The sequence below is a fragment of the Pogona vitticeps genome, chromosome 3, assembly GCF_051106095.1.
Source record: "Pogona vitticeps strain Pit_001003342236 chromosome 3, PviZW2.1, whole genome shotgun sequence".
In the NCBI taxonomy this organism is placed as follows: Eukaryota; Metazoa; Chordata; class Lepidosauria; order Squamata; family Agamidae; genus Pogona; species Pogona vitticeps.
In genome coordinates this window covers 117987233-118009676 of record NC_135785.1, presented here as the reverse complement: position 1 = coordinate 118009676, position 22444 = coordinate 117987233, and the positions used below count along the sequence as shown (strand labels likewise).

At 41.1% G+C, this 22444-nt stretch overlaps 1 protein-coding gene across 50 annotated transcripts in view; it reads right to left on the bottom strand.

Moving 5' to 3' along the window:
* The window catches only part of SORBS1 (sorbin and SH3 domain containing 1), a 166668-nt gene that overhangs the window by 30075 nt on the left and 114149 nt on the right, over nt 1-22444 (bottom strand). For 34 of the 50 annotated variants that reach the window (XM_072994897.2, XM_078390592.1, XM_078390608.1 and 31 more), the window contains 5 exons: nt 20036-20119; nt 10067-10132; nt 9473-9574; nt 4369-4418; nt 1602-1777 (listed from right to left, as the gene is read on the bottom strand). In XM_072994897.2, the coding sequence (XP_072850998.2) occupies nt 1602-1777; nt 4369-4418; nt 9473-9574; nt 10067-10132; nt 20036-20119 (478 nt within the window). The remainder of the gene's footprint in view (nt 1-1601; nt 1778-4368; nt 4419-9472; nt 9575-10066; nt 10133-20035; nt 20120-22444) is intronic. The other 16 variants (XM_078390589.1, XM_078390619.1, XM_078390597.1 and 13 more) reach the window with 2 other exon arrangements.

The window sequence follows — 22444 nt, the reverse complement described above, 5'->3', positions numbered from 1 at the left end:
TGGCCAGCAACATGCAGCCCACATGTCAGTCTCAGACACTAACATGTAACCTGGGGGCTACTGCTGCAACTTTATGAAGTCTGCATTTATTTAGGTTGCAGTTCCACATGTCCTGATGAGTTGCACAGGACTGATCTGTTTGTTTGTTTTTTAAGTATGCTTCACAGACAAGTTTGGAATGGAAATAGAAAAAAGTAAGATAACCAATCTATCAACATCCAATTAGCTGTTTTAAACTCTAGCCATTTCTAATTACATGAATAGCGTGGGGTATCTCTCATTACAAGATGTGATTCATAGGAATGCTGTAGCACCGTATCCTGAACTGAAATTGGTTAGGACCTAAGGTGCTCAGTTCTGGTTAAATCAACTATAATTCTGACATGCAGTATTGCAGCTAATTATGTACTTCATTATTTTATTGCCACAGAAATCCTTATGCAACTATTAGTATTATTATTTAGGATATCACAGACTGGAAAGCCATACAGAGTGCAGCAGTGAAATAGTAAGTTGAGCAGGCAAGAACATTTAAAGTTTCCAATTCAGGAAATTATCTGGAGATTAGAGGGATGATAAGCCGAAGAGGGAACTGATTACTGGAATCATACAGAGAAAAACTGCCCAGGGTGGTGTTGTGGGCATGTCAGGATGACAGAGGGAAAGAAAGGAATGTGATGAGAAAGAAGTGTCAAAGTATGAACAAGAGTCAGAGGGAGCATAACTGGGCAATATTTAGAGAGGTGGAAAAATAAGGCAACTCAAAAAAGGGATAGAAGAGTGACATGAAACACCTTCTAAGGCTTAGACAAATACTCAGCTAGAGATGAATCTGTAACCTCCTCACCCCAAATATTAATGGGAAAAATTACTCCCATACAATCTGGGGTGATAATCTGGTGTTAAACCCTGGAAAGAAGAGCAAACAACTGAGAATTAATATATTTACTTTATATTCTGATTTATAAAACTGACAATGGAACCCGAACTTTGGGACCCTTTTTTCTTCCAGATTTTTCCAAATGTATCTTGATTTGCGCATGCAGCTGAATGGACTTCCGCCTCTGTGGAAGTCAACAGTGTGTCCACTGGAGGCACATCACTAAACTCTGATCTGACATCCTCCTATTGCTACAAGAATGGGAAGAAGTGTCAGGAGGGTTGCAAATGTTACCTTCTTCGAAGATGTTACCATTTCAGACTGCACGTGGGTGACTGCTTTTTGGGTGCTTTCTTATTTAATAACAAGAAACAAAAACCCAGGACTGTCAGAAGCTTACTGGAAGTGGCAGACATTCCCAAGGTCCTCATTTTTTACTGGGAAGGAAACTGAGGAAGATTGTGCGCACCCCCACACCCACCGCACCTGCAGTATGAAATGATACACTAAGCTATTTTTTTCAGGAGCTAGTCATTATGTCTTGAATAGCCTCAAACAGAATTTGAATCACATCTGAAATAAAGTAAAAAGAAAAAAAAAAGAAAAGAATAAAAACACTTTTAAAATGGGAATAGGAAACAATCTAACCCGATCCTTTTTTCAGTTTCTACCACCAATAACACATGGGCAGTGAAGCATGATGGTTGTTTTCCTGACGCACCTTTTGTGGAAGCTGAACTGGAGGGACGCTTGAGACAACTCAGTCCTTGCAGTGGGATATCACCTCCTTCCAAAACACTTTTGTAAATTTGCCTTTCCTTTTCCAGTCCAATGGGGTCTCCAAGAGCAGCTTCGAAGTCTCTCTTTACTGGATGGTAGCTGGGAGAGTATGGTGAGCTAAAGATATGTAGTGGGAGGGAAAAAACATTGCCTCAGCATTTGAAAAAATAAAAATAAAGTAACTACCTAAGGGAGACGAACAGAGAGAGATGCAAAATTCTGAGGGGCACAAACATCTTACAGATCTAGATTCGACTTCCTCTGTTATAAAGATTAACACAGGCAAAATCTAAGCTTTTCAATGGTATAAAAATAAAGTTATTCATTTGCTTAAGCTGCATATTTCATGCAGTTTGCAACATTTTCTGCTTTGAACAAGCTGTTGGTTTAATCTTCTCATGTCAGGAAACTGTCAGCGGATGCTTCCTATCTGGCACCATGAAGCCCATGGACACAGAACGGTATGGTGGAAATTGGGAGCTGGTCTCACTGAAGCGTATTCTGAAATTTCTCGGCTGTCTCTAATACACGCACGAAACCTTGGCAAAGATGTGTGGACATATGAGTTTGTATACATGTGTTACACAGAAATGCAGGCTGAACTGGACTCTATTAGAAACAAGCATCATCTCAGAAGATGTATGAGAGTGAATCAGTGATAGCATAGATCTTGCTGCTTGAATTATTTAACCTACATGCATGAGGAATATAGCTCCAATAATTGACACTAGAGATGGGCTCGAAGCCTCAGTTCAGTGGTTTGTTTATCAGCTGAACGGGTGTTTTGTGCTTCAAAACCCCACCTCTTCCAGTGGTTGCCTACTTAGAGGCACTGCCCCAACTTCTCTGCTCTGCCTCCTCAAAGTGCTGCCTTCTGCTTCTGGCAAACATGCCCAATTGAAAAAAAAACACACTAAAAGTAGACCAGCTTAACAAGAATCTCTTGGCCACTGTCCCCTTTGTTAAGCATGAATGCTCAATGATGCAAGATGAGGTTCCCAGTTGAAATCCCACTTGGATTTTGAAGGGTTTTGAGGGCAGTAAGGAAGGAAAGTACACTCAAGAGGGTTTTCTACTCAGGATTCTTATTTTAAAAACCCTGTGAATTCAGACCCTGAAGGTCTTGTTTTATTCCTTCTTCCCCACAAAGCAATTCTCATCTAGCTCCTACTTCCATTTCTGTGAGAAATCTTTTTGCTGTCCCAGTTTTTACTCCACAAGGAATTCTGGATTAGTGCTTGAAGAGCTGCTCTGGCTGCTTCCTGCTCCAAATGGTACAAGATAATTTGATTCCTGTGTTCATTCTAGCAATAAGCATTGTTCCTGCTTACTTAGCTGAAATCATCAATCTAAACCTGGAAGTCTCATTAGCCTGAAGAATCAGGCAAACCTGAAATCTCTCTTTCTGAAGCCACAGGTTTCAGTCAATCTCATGAGCCAGTTTGCTTTATGATGTTTTGGATTTTTTGTAAAGGCTTTCACCAAATATCTCTTTTTTCACTGTCTAACTAGATTTACAATGCTATCCAACTCCTCTTCAGAAAGGTCCAATGGGAACCAGGAGAAAGACATCTTTGACAAGTTAGGAGTGTATTTTCTTTTTCTGTATCAAACAAAAAGGTGGCAATGGATTCTGCTTCTGCTTTCCAGAGGCAGAATAAAGAGTTTCTCTCTTTGATACTATCCCATCTTAGAATTCATCAGAATGGAAACTTCATTTTTCCCCTTCCACTTATGCCAGGGTGATGCAGTTTTTAATTTGGAATGCCAAAAAGCAGTTCTAGAAGGCTAGAGACAATGTTTCTGTAAAACACATTGATCAATGATTGCATCAGAGGAGGCAATAAACTGATGCAACAGCTCCTAGTGAGTATATGTATAGATCTCTGGTTCACTATCCTACACAATGATATATTCAAAAGACAAGTCCTATAAGCTACAGAGGCAAAAGACCTCCATATGTTCATGCAGAATTAACTATAGTCCCTAGAGGAATAGCCCTAGGATTCATTACAGATAAAATAAAATAAATGCAGTATCTAGTCACATGAACCATGATCACTATGGTTGCCTTTAATGCCACCTGACTGATTATGTCTTGTCTTTGCCAAAAGCATCTGGCAAACACTTGAGGCCCTAATAACATTATCTGATGGGTATGAAAAAAGATCCAGGTTTCTTAGGCTCCTCAGTTGTTCGGGTGAAATGGGAACAGAAGGTTCTCTAACATCCATGTTTTCATATTCCTTAACCTTTGAACAAGAGGATTTCAGGTAAAAACATGGCAAGGCCCCAGTTTCTCACCTACGGGCCAAATTAACCTTGGGAAGAAATGTGGCACATGGATGGGAGATGGAGGAAATTAGTTTCCCTCTTGTTGCACACTAGGATGGCAGCTAAAGTTAACACTTAACACATGGAAATGTTTGCATTTTTCAATACTGTCATGGTGACTTTGCTGACTCTTGTTTGAGAATGGAAGAACTCATGGCTTTCCAATGAACAGCTCAGGCCTTTGAAGCCATTCTGGTCTCCTGGTGTGTGCCTGCAAGGACCAAAATACTAACATAACTGCCTTCAGTGCTAGCAAATGTGTTACATCTTGATTATGACAAAACATCTGATCAGTACCTGAAGGCATCGTTTCCAAACCAATAAATGCTCCAAAACACAAATAGAAGTCTCAAAAAGTAGTTTTCAATACTTACTGATGCATATGATCTGGAATTGCTTCCAATGGAGAGGAGTTTGCTGTACTCTGCAAGGATAAAGACAAAACGTCATTGTTGCAACAAGCAAAAAACAAAACTTCACTTCAGTAATCTGCATCAATAGCTGTAAACTTTCATCTTTTGTTTTGGTATACACCAATTCTGATGCCAGAATGTGCAGAGGAGAAACAGCTCTGTAACTTCTGCTTATTGGTGTCATGAATTTAGCACAATTCACACTGTAGGCCAAGCTACCCTCCCCCCCCCCACACTTTTGTCTGTGGTTGTCTTATTTTAAAGGAGGCATTAAGGAGCACATCAGTAAATAACCTGCTTCATGGTAGATACCTTATTAAGTACCTAATGCTCATAAGAAGATAGTCTTTTTGAAACTAGTTCCTTCTCAACAGGGCAAGCTATACAGATGTGAGGGCTGAAAAGGCAGACTCCAGCTCTTGATGTGGATGCAGATGTTCTTTCCTTGCCACAGCATTTCAGTTTGCAACACCAAAACATGAGATTAAAATGCTTTCGTCCAGTATGGAATGGGGACTTCTTTGGTCAGGATAAGGGTGGGGTAGAGGAGTCAATTCACCTCTTCCCCCATTTCAGTTCTGATTCTATTTAGGCAGCTACTTCCTATTTGTCAAACAGGGGCTGTAAATCCAAATACACATTTAAATAAGATCCAAATCCTGTAGCAAAAATATTACACAAGCAAGGGCAGTTGTACAGCGGCTCCCCTCTCTGGTGGGCTGTTCTTCATGCAATCATGTCTCCTATTTCACAACCTATGCATGAAGGACAGCCTGCCAGTGGGTGGGACGGACTGCGTGATTCCTTTTGCATTCCACATTTCCTCAGCAGGACTGTGGGCTGATTTGGATTTCCTTCTTCTTCTCTTACACAAACAAAAATGAGAAAAACTCTTGCTGCACCCACATCACAAGGCCTTTTGATGCACAAAACGTCTGAGGATGTGGAAGGTACCTGTCTTATAATGGCTGTTCATTGTTGCCAAATGGAAAAATAATATGCACACTGTCTATATCTGAACAGATTAGGAAACCACAAGCACATGTCTAACTATGCAGAATACCAAGATCAAGAAAAAGCAGAATGGAACCATACAAGACAAATCTGTGGAATAATGGAATTTATTGATTATTGGGATAATAATTATTATCTAATATACATGGTTTTTTCTCTTTTCCATTTTTTAAAAGAGAGTGCAACTACGAAGATGTCCCACGGCTGCAAGATAAAGTGGAATAGCATGGTGGGGACGGATTGAGGGACCCTTAAGATCTGAATGTCTTTGTTCCCCTGCCAGAGACCCCAAATAGGAAAACGTTATGCCAGTCTTAGCACTGACATAGTGAATCTCCTTCCCATGGAAACTGGTGAGAAGGGGAAAGGTTTAAGGGAAAAAAAACATAAATAAAAACCCAACAAGTTAAATGGAACTAAAGAGGGTAAAAACACGAGTGGCTGACCGATCTTGGTAACCTTGGAAGTGAGTTTCTCCACAAAGGACTCCACCACTCATAGGATTAATTGTGCTTCATATTTTTGTAAAGTACAGTGAGTCTGTATACAAAGAAATTATTTCCTCACTTTTGATCTGTTTTTATCTTCAATGTACTACAAGGGAAGTTAAAATACAGTATATCACAGAAGTGAGTACACCCCCTCACATTTCATAAATATTTTGGTATCTCTTCATGTGACAACACTGAAGAAATGACACTTGGCTACAATGTAAAGCAATGAGTAGACAGCTTGTATAACAGTGTAAATGTGCTGTCCCCTCAAAATAACGCAACACATAGCCATTAATGTCTAAAGCGCTGGCAACAAAAATGAGTACATCCCTATGTGACAATTGGGCACAGTGTCAACATTTTGTGTGGCCACCATTATTTTCCAGCACCGCCTTAACCCTCTTGGGCATAGAGTTCACCAGAGCTTTGCAGGTTGCCACTAGAGTCTTCCTCCATGATGACATCACAGAACTGGTGGATGTTAGTGACCTTGCGCACCTCCACCTTCCGTTTCAGGATGCCCCACAGATGCTTAATAGGGTTTAGGTCTGGACACATACTTGGCCAGTCCATCATCTTTACCCGCAGCTTCTTTAGCAAGGCAGTGGTTGTTTTGAAGGTGTGTTCGGGGTCATTATCATGTTGAAATACTGTCCTGCGGCCCAGTCTCCAAAGGGAGGGGATCATGCTCTGCTTCAGTATGTCACAGTACATGTTGGAATTCATAGTTCCCTCAATGAACTGTAGCTCCCCAGTGTTGGCAGCACTCATGCAGCCCCAGGCCATGACACTCCCGCCACCATGCTTGACTGTAGGCACCACACACTTGTCTTTGTACTCCTCACCTGGTTGCCGCCACACAGGCTTGACACCAACTGAACCAAATAAGTTTATCTTTGTCTCATCGGACCAAACGACATGGTTCCAGAAATCCATGTCCTTAGTCTACTTGTCTGTAGCAAACCGTATGCGATCTTTCTTGTGCATCATCTTTAGAAGAGGCCTCCTGCTGGGATGACAGCCCTGGAGACCAATTTGATGCAGTGTGCTGTGCATGGTCTGAGCACTTACAGGCTAACCCCCGTCCCTTCAACCTCTGCAGCAATGCTGGCAGCACTCATACGTCCAAAGCCAACCTTTGGATATGATGCTGAGCATGGGCACTCAACTTCTTTGGCCAACCATGGTGAGGCCTGTTCTGAGTGGAACCTGTCCTGTTAAACCGCTGTATAGGCTTGGCCACTGTGCTGCAGCTCAATTTCAGGGTTTTGGCAATCTTCCTATAGCCTAGGCCATCTTTATGTAGAGCAACAATTCGTTTCTTCACATCCTCAGATAGTTCATTACCCTGAGGTGCCATGTGGAACTTCCAGTGACCAATCTGAGAGAGTGAGATGATAAAACCTGCTCCCCCTTCACACCTGAGACTTGTGACACTAATGGGTCTCATGACACCAGGGAGGGAAAATGGCTACTTGGGCCCAATTTCGACAGTGTTACTTAGGGGTGTACTCATTTTTGTTGCCAGCGGTTTAGATATTAATGGCTGTGTGTTGTGTTATTTTGAGGAGACAGCACATTTACACTGTTACACAAGCTGTCTACTCGCTGCTTTACATTGTATCCAAGTGTCATTTCTTCAGTGTTGTCACATTAAAAGTTATACTAAAATATTTATGAAATGTGAGGGGGGTACTCACTTCTGTGATATACTGTATATGTAAGTAACATATCTTGTTTCTCTGTAAAAAAAATGGGGAAAGGACTAAGAAATGCTTTGGTATGAAAAAAGATCCCCACTCTGTGTGCGCGCATCTACATGAACGCACGCAGACAAGGGTCCTCTTACAGAAATGGAACAAATATGTACTCATGTGCTGGCCTTTTGAGATATGCAAGATGATGTTATTGATTAGAAGCAGGAATCTTAAGCACATTTCATCAGTCAATTTGCAGGAAGAGCTGTGGTTTTTAAATTAGATTTTATTGCTACCAACATGTCAGTACGGGTCAAGAGGGTTTCATCAAATTTCACAGCAATTTACACTGTCATTTTTGACAAGCGACGCACCACAATAAACAGTGAAAACATTGGGAATATCTGAATGCAATCCTGAATTATAATTTATAATTTGAGAAGCAAGCCTAAGAAAACCTCAGGGTCCTCTCACTCCCTCTGGGAAAGCCACAAGGAGGCCAAAAGCTTTGCTTTTGTTTTTGGTTTACCACAGTCTAGTTTTAAGAGTCATTTACTAAAACAAGCCAACTTCAAACAAGGTTTATGAAGCTGGTTAATTTTAAAAAAAAATTATTAAGACTAACCACCATTTAAATTTAGATGAAACGCTAAGCTGTGGTCAATCAAGACAGCCAGTGGGGAGCAGCAGATGAAATGACAGACCAAGGTTTAGGAGATATGGGATTAAATCAGCCATGAAAACTTACTAGGGGAGGCAATGGTAAAACCACTCCTCAAAAAACTCACACACTTTGAAAAACCCTATAAGGTTCATCATCGATTGGATGCAGCCTAATGGGACACGGAAAAATATGGCCAATCAAAAATGGAAATGGAAAGCTTTCTCTTATAGGCATGCAAAAACCAGCGCTCCTGCCTTTGGGAGGAGAGTCCTTAAACATCTGCCAATCCACGGGAGCACTGAGTAAGAGACAGTGACTCCTGCGGCCTGCTGGCTGCTCTCCCTGTGGGACCTTGGCCTGTGGACCTCCTACTTTCTTGCAGGACTGGGGCCTCACTGTAACAGGCTGCCTCTGCCTTCCCCTCTCATTCACATCTACCACCTGGCTCTGGGGGAAGGAGTCTTTATAAGCAGAATTTCTGCAGGTGTGGACCTGCCACCAGTGGGGGTACCATTGAAGAGGGTGACATGGGGGTGGATTGCCCTTTGGGAGAGACACAAGGGCCAGGTCCTTGTTTTTTTTGGAGTTTTGTTTGTTTGTTTGTTTTGCAAATAGGGACTCATTTTTTATTTGCCTGCCACTATTTGTGCATTGATAAAGGTCACTATCTGTTGTGGGAGGTATGTGTTTTTCAAATAGGGAAGGCAGTGAGAGTGAACAGGGAGTTGCCATTGGTGCTATGCTGGGTAAAAGGAAATATGGAGAAAGGAGACAACTGCATTATTATAGGAGAGGGGAAAGAATAGGATCCTGGTTACCCCCAAATTGTCTCCCAATTCAGTCAGTCTGATTTGCCTTGGCAATAGTTCCCCTGGGTTAAAAATGCTTCTACTGAATGCTAGGTCAGTGAAAGGGAAAACATCAGCCATCTAGGACGTGCTCCTGGATGAACATGCTGACCTGGCCTGTATTTCAGAGACCTGTTGGTGTACCATCCGCCCCACTGCTCAACAATATGAACCTGAGGTTCACCTACTCTGATTCTTAGAACAATAAATTATCCTTTAGAATTATGCCTGAATGCATGCATTATGTATTAGTATTTATAACAACCTTGTTTTCTTATTCAGTAGCAAGTAGATGAAAGCACAGAGTTTAGGACAAGGGGTTGGCAGCATAAAACTAAGGAGAAATACCTTTTGTTGCTTTTTTTCTTGTGCTTTATAAAGCTTCTCCATTTTTTCTATATCTGCCTCTAACTCAGTCTGGTAGAGGTAGATATCTTTTTCTGGATCAGTCTGGTTAAAGATGAAAGAAGAACAGGAGGGGGAAACAATGCTTGCATTAGACAAAAGGGAGAAAAATTAATTCTGAAAAGCAAAGCATTTTTTTAAAGGTCAAAAAATGTATAGGCACAACAAAATTCCAACTCCCTTCTCAAAACTCAAATACATGATTGGCTTAGGTACACTGTTGTCAAGATCTAGTGTTAAATCATATGTATTTCTTCACAACTCACTATAAAATGCATTCATACTGTATAATCATTGCAAAACTTTGTTAGTATAATTATCACTAGAGATCACAAGAGATGTGATCTAATGAAGATAACAAGGAATATTTTAAAGATTCCTTATAGCCTGTGACACTCCGCAATGCGTTCAAGTTCAATTAAATTCAAAGCACCAACTTGCACTCACAGAAAGTCCAAACATTGCTAGAGACTGAAAGCTAAAGCCACACATACAAACAAAAAGCCATACCATAGTACAACGTATGTTTGAATTTACCTTTCTATCCTCTCTAGTAAGGATAGAGCAATCTCCAGGAGTATAATCCCATATCTTTTTTGGAGGCTGATGGGAAGCAGAATAGGAAATGAGGAAATGAAGATAAGGAAAGACATCACAGAGAAAATGGAAACTTAATTAGAACAAAGGGAGTACATTGGGGGGGGGGAACTGTATCAGCACTAGAAACAAAATTGAAGAAGGAATGGAAAGGAAGAGGAGGTAAACCTGGCAGAGTACAAACACAGGAGATTATGGGAAGAGGACAGAGGCTGCATGCAGCTGGTAGCCAGGCTTCCTTTAAATTTTCCTTCAACCCCGTTTAATTTGCTTTAGGGATTCTGCTTTTCCCACAGGCACACATGACAGGGATAAAAAGCATTTAAAACATGATTTGCTAAACAAACCAAATCAGATTAATGAAACTGCTTACTCTCCTTCTGCAAGGGAAAGTGTATAGCAAGGACTTTAAAATGAAGCAAACAGTAGTGTTTTTTTTTCAATGTAAACCCCCAGCCCTCTTCCAGGGACTGAAATACATACCACGTTAACAAATGGCTGAGTTTCCAGAGTTGGCAGTGTGGGGCAATGAGAATGCAGAGTTATTCATTTTAGGTTTTTATGCTAGATATTGATATTTTGTAAATGGGATTAAGTGAGAGAAAGTATTTTTTTTTCCAGAACACAAGAATCATCTTAGAGTGGATTCCAGGCCCCAACAGATCAGAATTTGGAAGACGCTCCACAGGGCTGTGATTACAGTGAAAAACAGGGCAAGTAGTCATCAAAGCCAGTAGCAGTGATGATGGAAGAACTGTGGGGGAATGAAAAATCTTGTGGGGTAGAGGGCAGTGCAAATTGTTTCAAGGCTGCCAGGCCTTCCCATGATATGCCAGTCACAGAGATTTCTTTCTTGACCCAATGTGTCAGGTATGTGTTTAATCCAAGAATCGCAGCAGATTGTTTTTGAAGAATTTCACTTCTCACAACATACTTTACCAATGCATAGGCATCCTTCAGTCTCGAGAGACTATGGTAACATGCTCTGAATTGAGGAGTGTCCTCTCCAGAGCATGAAGCCTGGGTAAAGTAATGATAGGCTGTTACCCAAGCAGCAGATTCCCTCCTCTCCACGTTGCTGAAATGGTCCAATGGAAAGGCAAGAGCCAATACATCTGGTTCCAGCAACGTCGCAGGAGTTGGCAGAACCAATAGAGGGGGAATTCTTTAAGGGCTGACAGTGTGTGATTGTCACACCTAGAGTTTTTCTCACCTCCTCTAAACTTGCTTTGTTTTGTGATTGGTCTTCTCAACATCAATATCTCCTTGGTTTTCAAACTAATTTTTAAGACATGAAAGATTACCCAAACTATCCCTCTTAAAAATGTATACGATTTTAGCTCTCATTATGGGTTTTATGCAGTGGATAGTGGGGTCCTTACAGAAAACATGTTTCTGCAGCTAAGTATTTTCATGATGTTTGTGTTTCCTTCACATCAGGGTGTCTCCACCGTACAGAATTATCAGCTGCCCTAAGAGGCTTCTGTGTTCCCAAATCCTCTTGTCTGCTTTGATTGTGGAAATCTGAGCAACTGATATGTGAGTTAGAGACCACAATGAACGATCTTTTACACTAAATATGTGAACTTACAGTTATGTTCTAAGCTGCTAGCTGATTATGTCAGGACACCAATCTCGAAAGGTGTAAATGAGTTCTGAGCACAGATTTTTAATGTGAAAAGCAAGGGTGTTTTTAAAGGATCCATCTTCTCAAAACTTTCCCTATCCTGTCTGTTGTGCATATGAATACGTAGGAAGACCTTCATTCCCCAAAACTACCCTCTGCTCATAATTCTACATTGGGACCAGCACAGAGCAGTTTGCTGGCTGCATGCAGTTCCCATTACTGTGCCCATCTCAAAAAAATTGCCAAAAAAGAAAAAAGGAATAGTAGGGAGAACGTCCAGGAGCAGCTGTTCTCCTTAAGAAAAGAGAAAAACCAGCACATGTTGTCTCATGTGCTGTTTTTGAAAGTGTTCTTGTTTGTTTTTGCAAAACCAGACATGGACTCTTGGTCCCATCCCGTTTCCTCTTTCACTTCATTCACATGTCCATGGGGTGGTGCAGCAATGGGTCCTAGGGTAAAAAGATTGGCTGCAACCCCCAGAACATGCCACTTAGTGCAAAGATCCTTGCCTGATCACGCATCATCCAGATAGAATTAGGATGGAGTCAGTGGTCATGTGGCATATTGGCACATTGATACTAAAAACATGAGAAAAAGTTGTCAAGATGTACTGGAAGTCAAATCTGGACTGCTAGACAGCAGGTCAAAAGCAAGGACCTCCTAAATATTTTTTTTCTGAAATCTTATCTGTTACATCATCATGGCCACCAAGACAGGCAACGCTGAGGATGGATGAGACAGGTGTGTAGGCTCTGAGGTTGCGAGACACTGAAGGATCTCGAAGGTCTGCAGATAATACATAAGGAGTAAGAAACCAACTTGGAAGTCAGTTGGAGCACTGGATCACCAGACAATTAAAGAAGCAATAAAGAAGGATAAGAAAATCATAGAGAAGCCGAGTAAGTACTTTTTGCTTTCTTGACTGTGTAAGATTCAGCAGAAACCCATGCCTGAATTGCTGTTTTCAAGAAGGGACAGTGAGAACTTGAGGCAAACAATAATGACAAGAGAAGTATTTCTAGATTTTACTGAAAAGTTAAATGCCAACAGATCACTAGGTAGAAATGCGAGTTCTTAAGGATCTCAAATGAGAAACTGATTGTCTAGCAAAAGCATTTTGTGTGTCTCTGATATCTGCCTCTGTACCAAAGGACTGAAGAGTAGACAGTACAATGACAATAATTAAAAAGGATTCAAGGAGGTCTGGGAATTTACAGACCAGAATGCATTTCTTGTGATTTTGATCTTTACCACATTTAGCCAAAGGCCATTGCAATTTTGTAAACAATTTAACAAAAATAATCCACACAAAGACAAAAAAGAATACTGTCTACTTTGTAGTTTTAAACTACTGTACTTTTAAATTGCAGCAGACTGTCCATACACCAAATATATTGGGAAACATTATAATTAATAACTAAGAATTTTAAAAGCCATTAATAAAATCATCACGTCACTTTCTTCCAGCTCTGCATTTTTTGATTCTATATGCAATGTATACATAGGTATCCCTCTTGCTATCTCTATTTCACCCGGTTTTGATTATGCTCATTATGTCCAAGCATTCTACTTCCTATATCTTGGCTTGGAGGCTACTAGCATGGGCATATAAAAACCTGCAGAAAACTAATTTAGATGTTCCCAGCCTGTGCATTTTCCCTTGCAGCCTTTGCCTTCCCACACTGCTTTTCACACCCTGAAGCAATTTTAGATAAAGCTGTCATCCTGGCATCACTTTGCTCTGTTGACAGATTTTTTAAAATAGAGTTTCATGAGGCATTGCCATCAACTTGTTTACAAGTTGAAATTAAATTACTTGTGCTCTACAGCTTCCTTCAACGAAAAACCAATTTGCTTTTCTCTTAAAAGTGATGACAAGTCAGAGGTATATAGAAAGAACAAGTGCAATGTTACTCTGCTATTTTTGAAAGGAGTGGTTTTTTTAAAACACCAAACTTCTATGGATTACACTATTCTAAAAGGTTTTTCCTTTGTGTTATACCTTCTTACATCAGAAACAGAGATGGGCACCAACTGGAAAACTGGCAGGTTGTGATGATTTGTGGCTGTCCACAAACCACGGACTATCACAAACCCCTGAAAAATGAACCAGTTCACGGTTCATTTTTTGGGTTCATGCTGGGGGGCAGCATCCCCTTCCCACTGCCCCATCACCTCCCTCTCTCGTCCTGTTGCCACCACTGTTGTTGTGAGAGGCAGCGGCTGGCTGGAAGCCAACCCACTGTCTCTGCGCATGCCTTTGCCTATCAGCTGACTGGTGGGCACAAGCAAGCACAGAGGCAGTGGGTCCAGTTCCTGGAAGGCAACCTTAACAAAGCTCCCTACCTGGTGGGGTCAGGTAGAGGGACAACAGGGGTGAGTAGGAAGGAGGCGGGCAGGCATCCGTTTTGCCAAAGAAAAACGAAGTACCAAGAGGAAAAACGTTCTGAGCTTTGTTTTGCTTCACCACAACAGGACCCCCAAACTGGGTTGAAAATAAAACCATGGAGTAGCTTGATTTGTCAGTTTTTCTGGTACATGGTTCAGTTTGTGCCCATCTCTAATTAGAAACCTGTGGATAGGTACTGTTTCTTTCAACTGACAGTTCTGCAGGTCGCTCAAAGATCCCTTTTAGAAGAGAAGTAGGATAAGAATGAAAATGTAACAGATTAGGCATCAGAATTCTGATCACATTTTTGTTCATGTGCGTGTAAACTCCTTCTACACACCTGCTTGTCCCCAAAAGTCTCCTGGTAACCTAAAAAATCCCTCCTCACCATCTCATTTGTGCATTGGCATCCTTCAGCTCCATCTGTGCAACTGAAATCTTTGGGCAGAATGGGTGGTATTTCTGAAGAAGCGGCCTTCAAGGTCATGGATTAGAAATCCCTATTGAGAAACTGATAGTTTACTTCTACATCCACATAACTACATTTCCTCACGTCTTTGGTGCCAAGTTACACACTACCCAGTATTATCTAGCGGCTTAACTAGATGAGGTGAGACATCTTTAACTTTTGCATCAGTAAACCAAGGCACCAAAAGATTTACACAACTCACAGAACCTCAGTCTCTCTGTGTTCCTGAAGAACGAACTGCACATTGGTGGGAGCTCTCTGGTTCCTGGCGATGAATGCTTGGTACAAGAGGAATTACTCAGACATCCCGTTTCTGTCCCTCTAAGCTTCTCAGGACAGCTACATTGGCCTCAAGGGAACACAATTTCTTCCTGACAGCCATGAGAATGCACTCACTCATCCAAGCAGATGGCTGTAACAAGACTTTCTGTAAAAGAAACTCCTACCCCCCCAATAGGAATCTATCATAACTATTTTGTTTCTTAGATTTGCTTATTCTTAATGTTAAGTCAATAAAGATAAAGGTGGGGGGTTGGCTGCTCTGGTCTCCTCATTAGGCAAAATTGACACTGGTCCAGAACATATTCTGGAGTGCAGACATATGTAAACTCTAGCCTTTCATCCAAGCTGCTCAAGCAGGTCTGCATGGAATAAATGCTTGAAAAGCAGGAAATGGACATAACTTTGTCAAGACATAAGGAGAAATTGTGTTTCATAGAAAACTTTGTTTTACTTGCCCTAAATTAGCACCTTTTGACCAGTTATATATATCTGTCTTCCACATCCACCATTTCATTCAACAGGCACATGTAGCTTATGTTCATTTTGGAAGCAGCACAATCCCTTCACACGTTTTGAAGTTGAACCTCATCTGCTACTCAGCCCGCAGATTGCCGCTGCCTAACGGGCACACTCGTCCTTGAACAGGAAACTCATGTAGTTCAAAGGGATCATGAAACAGGAATTTCAGTCATGGAACATCTGCAGTGGTAAACCAATGGGACCAACTGCTGAAATTCTCTCCTCTTAATTGCTTCCATCTTTTAAAGGCAAATGGGTGTGAAAAACAAGAGAAACAAGCATTCAGTTTGTTTGAAATCTAACCAGTCACTTTTAATACAACTGGGCACTGCGTTGTGTATTTTCAGAGCCCAGCAAGCCACCAATTCCTGAGTATTTGCTGGGGGGTGGGTTGTAATCTTGATCTGGCCCTCTTGAACCACCACAAGGAATGGTAAATAACAACTGATACAATTTATTTAGCATCTTTTAAAACTGAAAAATGCTGTTTTGGTAATAGTGTTTGGAATTCAGTCCATGGTATCTGTGCTCATTCAGATGAATTAATATCTCACAGTAAAAAGGGGGCACTTCCAACTTTCTATATTCCCTGGAGGACATTCCACCTTACCCCATCTGACAGTCTGGGCCCAATATAATTGACCTTCTCCTGAAGAAGGAACTAGTCAGTCTCTCAATTTCCACAATCCAAAGATATGTACAAAAATATGAAACTACAGAATGGTTGTTGTGGGTTTTTTGGGCTCTTTGGCCGTGTTCTGAAGGTTGTTCTTCCTAACGTTTTGCCAGTCTCTGTGGCCGGCATCTTCAGAGGACAGCAACCTGTACTCTGAAGATGCCGGCCACAGAGACTGGCGAAATGTTAGGAAGAACAATCTTCAGAACACGGCCAAAGAGCCCAAAAAACCCACAACAACCATTAGATCCCGGCCGTGAAAGCCTTCACAAATACAAACTACAGAATGTTCAAAGAGTAGAAAATAATGAGATATCAAACTGCAGACATATATTATCACAGTACCAAAAGTCTAGTCTAAGAGAGACAGAGGGATCTAGCCCAAGGAGCTGTAACAACTACTTCCGCATATTCAGAAAAGGCAGAAGTTAGAAGATGCATGGCCCATTGAATGCACTGGATGTTTGCAGAACACTTAATTTGCCTTGGGCAGGAGAAAGGGATTTGTAAAACAGCACCTTGTCCTAGTGAACAGCATGCACTGGGGATCAACAAAAAATACCCCTCTCTCTTCTAACAAAGGTGACAGTGACCAAAACCACTATTTTAACAGTCACAATTTTAATGAACAGGAATACAGTGTGCTCGAAGTGCAAGAAGAAAGATTCAATTCAGTTTTCAGGACAGGCGTATCAGGCTGTGAACGGAAAAGAGATAATAAGCACTGCCCTTACATGCACTTTGGAACTTTCCAACATGTGGGTAGCTAGTAAAGGAATGTCTTCCATGACATCCTGACAGTCTGATAAGAACAGACAACGGAGACTTAAGGATGCCGGTACCAAACCACTTCATAAAGTCAGCCTGCAAAACTCAAGAAGTCTCTTTAACACTGTTTACTATAGGATGTCTACCTGAAGGCTCAGGAGCATTACAGGAAAGCTGTCCCAGTAATATAAAACATACTGGCAGGCTTCCTCCTGCAGGATTGGAAAGTTGACAAAACATCAGTGAGAGAAGTCCTAAAGCCCTGAGATATCAGGCCTGGATAGCAGAGAAGCCACTGATTCCTCTGAACAGATCATGTCTGAAAGCTATGGATGCCTGGGCTAATAAAGGGCTATAAAATCAACACTATCCTCAGCTGGTGCACCCTGAGGGAACAGATGGTGGGGAAGCCAGTCAGCCAAGGACTAGACAAGCATGTTCATTCCTACTACATTTCTACACAGATGTTGTGTAGAACAGACTTGCCAAAAAGTACGACATCTGAAGGCCAGTGTGTTCTGAAATCTAACTGCATACCTTCAGGAGAAGCCTCTTTTCCACATCTTGCATCTCCTCCTTGATCAACTTGTCTGCAAATATGTTGTCTGGCCCATCAAGTGGACCACTAAAATTAATTTCTAACATCTTGAAGATCAAAAAAGAATCTGAGTGTCCTAACTTTGTATTTTCCAGTTTGTTCATGCAAGCTTTGGCAGATACACAGAATACCCCCTTAAGCAGACCTGGGCAAAGTGCGGCCCTCCAGATGTTCCTGAACTGCAAATCCCAACATTCTTCACTGTGTGGGCTAGGCCCAACTTTCCTCACACTATTGGTTGTGTGGGCTAGGCCCAGATCTCCTCACTATTGGCTCTGTGGGCTAGGAATTATGGGAGTTGCAGTTCAGCAACATCTGGAGGGCCACATTTTGCCCACCCCTGCATTTAAGCATCTGATGCTCCTTGATAATGCTCTAAAGTTCAAATGAAAACTTGATTGCTCTGAACTCCACAAACTGATGTTAAGAAAGGCCCTGTCTTACCCGGCCTCCCTGGTGAACACCCCAACCCAGCTGGCATCACCTGAAATAACCATTCTGGCTGGAACAAAGAAGCTGATACCCTGATTTGGTAGTGAACCATCAGCACCACGAAGTGTAGTGATCCTTATTTCTCATCCTGAGATCCAATTTCTTGGCAAATGGCAATGGCAAAAATAATTTCAACAGCCTCATGTTGCGAAGGTAAGTTCACGTTATTATTGAGTTCCGGGATGACACTAAGAGTTCCATGAGAAAAGTTCTCATCACCATCACCACCATCATCATAAGTTAAGAGTCTTTATACCATGACAAAGTTCTGTGCTGCCTGTTCAAAAATAGAAGTACTTTGAATTGCTGGATGTCTAGGAGAACTCCCAGATATCTGAAGGATTCGGAAGATGTCAGAGAACTTTGTGTCTAGCTTAAAGAAAGGAGGCTTTTTTTCTTTTGTCTGTGTTTCTTGCAGGCTATTCAAAGGGAATATGAGTAATGCCCTCTTCCATCCAAGAAATACAAAGTCTTCAGATTCTTGGAGCAAACTTCATAGTGTCTGAACAAAAAAAATACACCAGTCTAACATGTATTTTATCCCCAGTGAGATGGGATATCAGCTGAGGAGAAAACAGAGTGGTTCCAGTACATCTTGCCCCAGGGCTGACTGAGTTCTCTAAAGCCTGTTGGAAGATTCACTCAGAGAAGCAGGATGTCTGATTCCATGCCTTGTGCCATGTTGCCATATCACAACCTGCCTGAAACTCCAGGTGTGTGAAAACCCAAGTTAGAGGTGTGGTTCACTGGTTTAAAAAAATTGCACCACCCCCTGACAGTGCAAAGGTAACTGAGGTAATTTGCACCTTAACCAAGGCCTTGTTATAAAGAGACATGGACCATAACAACTCAATGGGCTCTCAGAGTTGTGCACACCCAGTCATTTTGGAAAACCTACTAAGCCTTCAAAAAGCTGAAGTAGCTGGTGACATCTCACGGAGTTCTGTCAGAACCCACCTATATTGATTAAGGTGATGTGATGGATCTAACAGCTCTCCCCCTCCACCAAGCTGTTAACTGATCCCCTGGAGAACTGATGGAGCAAAATGGTGGTGAGGAAGGCAGTTAGTTACTCTTCTTCACATGCAGTCCTGCCTAAAAGAGGAAAACTTCACAAAACCCCACCAAAGGTAGGCTCTAACACCAAGAACTCCATCATGCTGACTCTACATAAGGCTGGTCTGGGAGAACTGTAGCCCATCACTGTTTAGAAAAGGATCAATCCAACTAGAATTTGTCCATCATCTTGAAGAAAGGGGCAATGTGAAGGTCTGGAATGCTCTCTACCACATAGAGAATTATCATTGTAAAGTATGCGAAGAATCTATGCCAGTAGAATTCTTTCCTCTGTAGGGGCTTCTAATAAATTTTGACAAATATTATGGAATGTGAAATTGTCACAATAATTTAACATTAGCAAAGTGTCCACTGTATTCTATGCACTGTGTTGATTAAACATAACAAAGTAGTCAAAGCAACTTTTCAATTCAATTGTTCATGTAGAGTTTTGTCTTATACTGCACTATTTCCTCAGGGGAGGCCATTTCTTCTACATCAGAGACTCCTGTGCTTGAGACTCATTTAAGATGAGTGTCTGCCATTAAGCATCATTTTGCCATGACTGCAACTTCCTCAGATAACTGGATCTGGGGGAAGAGCAGCAGCACAGAGAGAACAAGGACAGAAAGATAGAGCAAATTCTAGGTATTATATGGGATTCCTCAATAAATAACTGGTAGTTTTCAAAGATTTAAGACAAGAATGGGCAAGAACTGGCAATACTCTCCTGATGTGAAGTTATTTAACAAGAGAAACCCCTGGAAAAATGTGCAATCTAATGGAAGTAACGTTTCCTTTCAAGAACAAAATGAATTCTCGCATGCGACATTATCCTTCTCACATTCCCTCCCTCCCAGGAATACCAGTATCATTTCCAGTGACAGTGCAACAGCTATATCGCCACCAACAGGGTTTGCCTTTTCTTGTCTTACCATTGTACATCGTAACTGTATCATGAGAATGGACTAGGGAGTGGTAGGTGTGGTGTGGTATGGAAGGAAAACGTACTGGTTATGGCTATCACACTTACCGGTTTCCCAAACTCCAATTCCGAAAAGAATTTATACCAAGGCTCATTCTTTAAATCTATCTCTTCTGGGCTTATATCCCGAGTCTAAAGGAGTTCGTGACACAGATATGGAAGAAAGAAGGACAACATTATGCAAAGAATACACAAGAAGGGACTATTAAAGATGCCACATTCTGCATTTTTCCATTGGTTTTGTGCACACTCAGTTGGTACTCTAAACCTGCTTCTTGGTAAGAGTAGCTACAATCCTATACAGTATATGCTTTTCTGGGAGTATATATTCTGTTGAATACAATTCTTACATTCGTATATAATAGGCATGTACAGGATTGCAGTGATAATTACTAAATAAATCCTGTTTCTAAATTACAGTTGGACAAACATATTTCTCTAAAAAAATTTCCACAGAGTGGATATAACTACAGAGGAATAAGAAGAATCACCACTGGATAAAAGTTTGGTCACATTAAAAGAAAGCATTTTTCTCTTGACTTTGGTTATTCTTCAATTTTCGAATCCAATGATTGGGAAGTTTCACTCCAATGCACTTTCCATACATAAATAATTAAACTTTGTTTTCTTATGAAGAATCCAATATGTAAATTCTAACATAAATATTTTGGTCTTCAATGTATAAATATTTCATCTTTGCTGGTACTTCCATGTGTGTGGCCTACAAGAAGCACAGAGCACTAGACCCTGACTTAATTCAGAAAGTGGGTGGCCAGGTTACGATCACAGAGCAATGATACCTTAATTGGTATAGTGATTATAATCTCTTTGCATATTTATTATAATACCTTCAATCAGTGAGAAGCAAATGTGTGTCTGCCTTTCTTGCCTGTCCTGCTTCAGACGACATTACGCTCTTAGATACTGACACAGTATTTGAATAAGGCATGTAAATACAAAATCTTCTGCTGGGTGGAAACTTCCAGTTTCCATTTTTGGAGAGTCTGGGACCCCTAAGATAAAAGCCACCACTCCCGGAGGTCTCTAGGAGCAGAAATCAGCCTCTTTGAGGCCAAAGAAGCGTCACTACAGAAGTGCTAGGATGGCCCTCAGGAACCACAAATAAGTCTGAGAGCCACATGTTCCTCAGCCCTGTTTTTAAATATGTATCAACATGCATGCCACATCAGCCAGCATAAGCAGTCTTTGTGCGCATTCTGTAGATGCATCCATCACCTGCAAAAGAGAAGGTCTTCCCTGTGCTGGTGATCAGCTTCAGAATGACTTTTCTCGGATGCTGGGGGGTAGGTGGCAAGGGGGCTGCCTGTTGTACATTTTTTGGCAAAAGAGTTAAGAAGTTTACTTTTTTTAACTAAAACACAAAATACTATTTGATGATTTTAAGCCCCCTGATTTTCCTTTTTTTTTAGCTTAAGTTTTATTATTGAACTGAATTTTTAATATTAATATAGACCATTTCTAAATCCTCTCTGACATCTTTTAATAAATAAATATTGTTTCCTTCTCCATTTTCAATTTTATGCTATTCATTCTGAATAAAAATCATCAGGACATGGATTTACCAAGCCATGTAAGTATGACATACACTAATAACGTTGGAAGGATTGTAAATTTCTTTGCAAGAAAGAAAAATATAAATCAACTGGAAGGCACTGAAGTTATTTTTAACCCAGGGTTGCTTATCCTAGGCTCACCCTATTTAAACACATACTCTTTATTGAATTGGGATGCTTGTAACTGAGGCAGATAGATGGGAGAATGAGGGAAAGTATAATCTTGCTCTCCACCACACCTATGGGTCACTTCTCCAAACAGTCCTGTCTGAATAGGACAAATGCTCTTCTACTGATGAAACACACAAAGCCTTCTCAGGCTCCTAGCCGAAAGTCTTAAAAGTCAGCTGAAACATTCAAGACTCTTCATTTTCCAGCTGTTGAACAGCATTCTTCAAATACTAGTTCCAAGTACAGAGTTTCAGTTTTTATCATGCCTCTTCCTGCACCCCACTCCCCACCTTTACACCTACTGTACTTTACACAGAATATGGCATCTTTAACAGTGCATGGATATATGAGAAAGCCTGTCATAATTGGCAAACAGAGTGGAGGGTGGAATTCTAAAGTAAAGAGGAGACAGTTAGAAAGAATATGTTAACTGAGAGGTTTCTAAGGGGAATGGATACAGAGGCTTCATTCTGTTGGATCACCGACACTTAATACACAGATAAATGTTAAGAATTCAGACAGAATTAACACAGAGGGAAAACTTGAGAGGACAGGAGCAGACTGAGCAAGAAAGGCTCCCCATTTTGTGCCTACAATCTATTTGAAGGCAAAAAATTCTAATGCTGCAGTTTATGACAACCACTGCACACCGCGTAGACTGATTTAAGCTTATTTAAACATTTCATCTCAGAAGACTGAAAAGAAGTGTGTT